Source organism: Morone saxatilis, unplaced genomic scaffold (genome assembly GCF_004916995.1).
Source record: "Morone saxatilis isolate NCDOM2014 unplaced genomic scaffold, NCSU_SB_2.0 Contig18, whole genome shotgun sequence".
NCBI classification, from domain to species: Eukaryota; Metazoa; Chordata; class Actinopteri; family Moronidae; genus Morone; species Morone saxatilis.
The window spans coordinates 2,185,071-2,190,429 of NW_023339740.1; the positions used below are offsets into that span (position 1 = coordinate 2,185,071).

At 41.2% G+C, this 5,359-nt stretch overlaps 1 protein-coding gene across 1 annotated transcript in view; it reads left to right on the top strand.

Annotated features, from left to right (window-relative positions):
* The window catches only part of LOC118328075 (copine-9-like), a 77,379-nt gene that overhangs the window by 61,921 nt on the left and 10,099 nt on the right, over window positions 1-5,359 (top strand). The window contains exon 12 of the mRNA XM_035661678.1: window positions 3,772-3,878. Within this exon, the coding sequence (XP_035517571.1) occupies window positions 3,772-3,878 (107 nt within the window). The remainder of the gene's footprint in view (window positions 1-3,771; window positions 3,879-5,359) is intronic.

The following is a 5,359-nucleotide window of genomic DNA, read 5'->3' on the forward strand; positions in this document are numbered from 1 at the left end:
GCTCTACCCTTACTCTGTCTTGCACGGCTTCTCATGGATCCTGGTGGAGGGCGGCCCCCCCACCCCTCCTGCCATCGGTCCTGCTAGACGTGACATTGCTAAAATCCACTGTTATTATTATTAGTCTATTAATTAATATTAATTATTCGCCTACAGCTTACTGTTGTTACTCGCTGCTCGCTGTCCCCACCTGTTGCGCTCATGTCCACACCGCCTCTTTTCTCACTGATCGTCATCCGTCATCTACTATTCTTGTCTCTCTTTCCCTCCTCCTTCTCCAATCTCCTCTCTCTCTCTCTCTTTCTCTTCCCCTACCAAAACTGGTCCAAGGCAGAATGACCACCCCTAGAGCCGAGAGGTCTCATCACTAGGTTTCTGTCTGTTTAAAGCGCAACGTTTCCTTTCCCTTGCCCGACATTCGCCGAAGTGCTTGGCTCATAGGTGGTCACATCCGTTTGGGGTCTCTGTAAATGTTAAAAGGAGTTTCGTCATAGACCCTGCTCTTAATTTGAAAAGTGTCCTGAGATAACTTCTGTTATCGAATTGGGGCTTATACAAACTTAAACATCGATCTGAATTGCAATTGCAATTAACAAATCTGACTGCTTAAATCCCTGAATTTTGCGCTGTTTCTGATCACGATATTAAGGCATATTCCTTTTTGAGAGCTGAGTCCACACTATACCGAAACCAAGGGCTCACGTAATTAACTTACGTGTCCCCTAAAAGTTTAAATTTCAGGTTCCAAATGCTCCTCGCCTTTTCGTGGATTCAGCGTGTCTTTGTGAGAAATCGTCAGTCTCGTTACACCTTTAGGTCTCTGTTTTCGTTACACACTCTGCTTTGAGATCTGGTATCGCTTTTTTGGGCTTCTGACAAACCTCTGCTACCATTTAATTCATTCAGTTTCAATCCTCACATTCTTATCTTATATAGACCCAACTCTTATAACAGAAAGTTCAATCTCAGGACACTTTCAAATAGAGCAGGTCTAGACCGAACTCCTTAATTTTAGACCCCCATCAGCAGTAATTATAAAATCTAAGATGTTTTTATGCTGAAATATCTGGACCTCATGGGCCCCACAATAGGTTTCAGTCTACACTCCCTGTTTTTACCCCATTTTCTTAACTTGTCCACTTTTAACTTTTCATCAGGTGGTGTCAAGCTAGCATTAGGCATCAATTTACGGTGCATTACCATTGTTAAAGCATTAGTTATCGGTGCGTTTCATTTTACCTCCTGAAGTCCTGAAGTCCGAACTGGAATGACATCCACACCAAGTTTGACCACGTTCCAGTACAAGCAGGTTGGAAAACCGAGCTCTAGCTAGGTTAGCCATTAGCCACCTGTTAGCATACTAATTGATAACCAACACCATGCTTATGATGTACTTTTGCTCATACAAAAGACATCCTACACGACTGACTTTTAATAAGACACAAAAAGATAGAAGCTGCTAATAAACAGTATCACTTCACAGCTTTCACTTAGCTGACGCACAGGAAGCAGCATCTGTGGATTTTGAGGTCGAGTTGGTTAGCCGTTCTTCCGACTTCTCTCTAGTTGGAAACCTGAATCTCTGGAACTGGGAATTCCCGGTTTAAATGCGATGCCCTTTATTTAAGGTAGCCTAACATTAAAACGTGACCCACCATCTCCCTCCTCTGTCAAAGCCATTATTCCTGACGTTCTGAAAACTGGTTATGTTGTCCAGTTGCTTTTTGTTAGTTTGAAGCGTCAAAAGAAGTCACACATTCTGTTCCTTCAGTAACAGCTAAACCAATAAGCTTTCTTAATTTTTTTCACGGATCACACCGTCCATTTATTGTTATAACTGATGCTGGTAAATTGAGTGCTGAATATTCCTGTCCCAAGAGGCAGTTTACAACAGAAGTGCTGGAACATCTACATGTTTTTATTGTCTTTTAATTGGACTCTCGCTATCCCATTCGTGTATGAGACAGGAAAAAGGGCAATGGCTTGTTAAAGGATCCATTCTTGAAGTGACTGGGAAGATGACTGCATTCTAGCAGACTTTAGTTTAGAGAGAACAGTTCAATTTTGTTCCCCCCTGCTCCTGTCAATAGTACCATCCCCATTCATCTTCAGAGACTCCAGAGTGAGGCTGGGGATGGAAACGATGTGTGATGAGAAGGAAATTGGAGAAACGGTAGGGACGGATGTTGAGACAGGCAGGAGGACAAGACAGAGAGGAATCCAGCAGACAGGAAGGCAGGCAGAGAGAGAGCACAGTTGCCACGTTTTGCCGCTCTCCAGCCTCAAGGCCAGACTGAGAGTGTCGAGCCAATCAAACCAGTGAGTCAGAACAGCAGGTCTTCCTTCCTCCCCCTGCTGGGATCCTTGCATTACCGTGCGCCACACACACACACACACACACACCACAACACACACACCACCTACACACACACGACACACACACACACACACAATGTAGAACAAAAATACTCTATTATACAACACTGTTTTATGGACTTTATGAGCCTGTGCAGGTAGGGAAGGACTCTCAACATTTACTGTAAATCCCCATACTGAACAACCTGCAGCGAACCATCATATTATATAAATATTATATCTGATTATGCACTTACCTACAAAGCATCACTCCATTTAAAAGCTCATATTTAGGGGTGTATATATATATAGTATATAATATAGATTTTTTAATATATAGTATATATTATAGATGCGACTACGTCCGTACGCAGAACCCTGGATGGATCTAAATGTACCATGATCCGGTCAATGGTCCAATTCTAAACGTATGAATCGGCTGACTGAAGCTGCTAACAGCATCAACGCTATTCTTATTTTGTGATATTAAATTGGCAAAGAATTCACAGTTACCGACAGTCAAATTAGAGTGGCTGCTTTTACCCAAAGGAGGGCGAGCTTTGACACAAGACCAAAGTACACGGATGGGTTGCTCCCATTTACCCTTATCCTACAGAACGGCATTTGTGGCTTTAGTTAAGCTGATGTAGTCAGTGACATGCTGTTAAATTGCGTTCAGACTATACACAGCCTTTTTAAGCATTTATTTTTTTCAAACTCTGCAGCTGCACCACCATCCTGCTCACTCAGAGATATTCACATATAATCTCTAACATTATATGAATTATGTTCCATCAGTGCGACCAATCACATCATGCATGATTGATCCTACGTGTCTGAAGCTTCATATTTTACTGTTTAAACTGTGATTATACATTATGTGCAATAAACATTTTAGTGGAAGTGTTCTAGCAAACTTACAGCTGTCTGCATGTGAATGTGTTCAAAGAAATGAATGACAGTGCATAAAAGCAGTAACTTTAGATAGTCCTGACCAGGAGTTTTATTCAGACACACAGTAAACCTTCAATACCGGTTTGATACAGACTTAATCAAATTAATGAGGAAATAAAACTGTTTGGCTCTGTAAGAGTGAGAGAGACATAGACAAAACCCGCTAGGCCAGGTAACTGACCCACAGATTGAGTAACCTGTCTTTCCCTCATGTCAGGGTTAACATACTCAGATTTTTCACTAATCCTTCTTTTGGAAACAGAGCACTGGATTTCAAAGTCAGGGAGTAAAATGCATTAAACAAATGAGCAAAAATCATTCCGCTGTCTACGCCACCACATCAGAAATGTGTTGTTACTCTGAACTACTGTCACAGACAGACAGACCCACACAGATCAGTTCACCTAACTTCTGTGTGTGTGTGTCTGTGTGTGTGTGTGTGTGTGTGTGTTATGATGCTAGGTGTGCTGCAGAAGTGACTGATGGCTCCCAGTACTTTGTCCTGCTGATGATCACAGACGGTGTCATCTCAGACATGGCTCAGACCAAAGAGTCTGTGGTCAATGTGAGTACACACAACACTGCACACTGCACACAAAACTGTGTGTGGGGACAACACATGGATGAGTTACACACAGACCTAAGTTGCAATCTATCTTTCCTAAACTCTTAATAACATCCAGTCAGCAGAAATCTAGAGAATCTAGAGAAATAGAGAAATAATCATGGGGTGACAGAAATATCTGCTGATTTAATCACATAAATAATTAACAATCACATATATCAGTATTTGCTTGGAAAAGCCCCCAAATGACGATATTTGAACTCAAAAAAATTATTGTGGGAATTTAGTAAAACATTGAATAGAAATATCTAAAGGTGGCATTAGAAAGTAATACATTGTTTTATTTCCATGTAGTCTAAAATGTTCATTACATTAATTTCCATTTTTAATATGTTATATTCCAAATTAATTCATGTGTTAAATCTGACACCAAACTAAGGTGGCAGCTGGGGTAGCCAGGTATTTTTCTCTGCCACCCCTCTAGATCCACCCCTGCCAGTCAGGGAAGCTGAACATAACTGAAAAGGCAGACAGAGAACAGCTGCACTTGGCAACATTTTTATGCAAAAAAACAATCATGGTTATCCTTGATCATTTATATACACTTAGTTGCCCCTAAGTCAAAAACTTATTATTATTTTTTTTTTATAAAAGTCATTATTGGTTAGTCAGTATTATAAAGAAATGACAGGACTCCGTAGGAGGGGATTTAACAGATCCTGTCCTGTGCTGTGGTGGTCCCCAGAAAAAAAAGGATTAACACTAGAGACGAGGGAGAGGTGGAGTTCTTGAGGAAAAACAAAGGTATGAAGGGTATTTTGCATGAAACAGGCTTATGGCATTTAATTAAGGGACAGTATTTTGATTAAAAAGCAGTTTACTTCTGCAGTACCTGCTAACACATTTAAAGAGAGGATAATACATTTTACTTTCTATTGTTTCAAGGCCATATTTCCAATTTGATTGGAATATAATCAGAAATACACAGTGGCTTTTAGCAGTGATAGCAAAGAGAGAGCAAACAAGTAGAGTGCCACCTACAGAAACTTAAAGCTGCATTAAATCCAAGCTATCCATAACCGTCCCTCTGGAGCAGGGTTTGGTGTGCAGCATGAGGTTTGCCCATGGTGGAATCCTAGCCAGGTGAAGAAATACGAGCCACCCTTGTGACGATTGAAAACTCAACATATCCTCCGCTAACCCACTAAGTGTCACTCTATAGTCCCACCCCTCAGCACTAAGAATCCAGGGAGGCGGTTCATCCTAGAGAATGTGACGCGAAGAAAGCTGTACCGCCGAGTCGGCATGTAAAGGAGCCTGGTCTGGGTATGGCATGCTTCATTCAGTCAATTGGCCTCGCCCTATCAGATATGCTTCTGCATATTTCCTCTATATTTAAACAGCTGGATTTTGTTTGTTGAAGAAAGAACAACAAAAGCAGAACAACAGACTATGATCAGAACAACAGTAAACAGCCGACCAGGG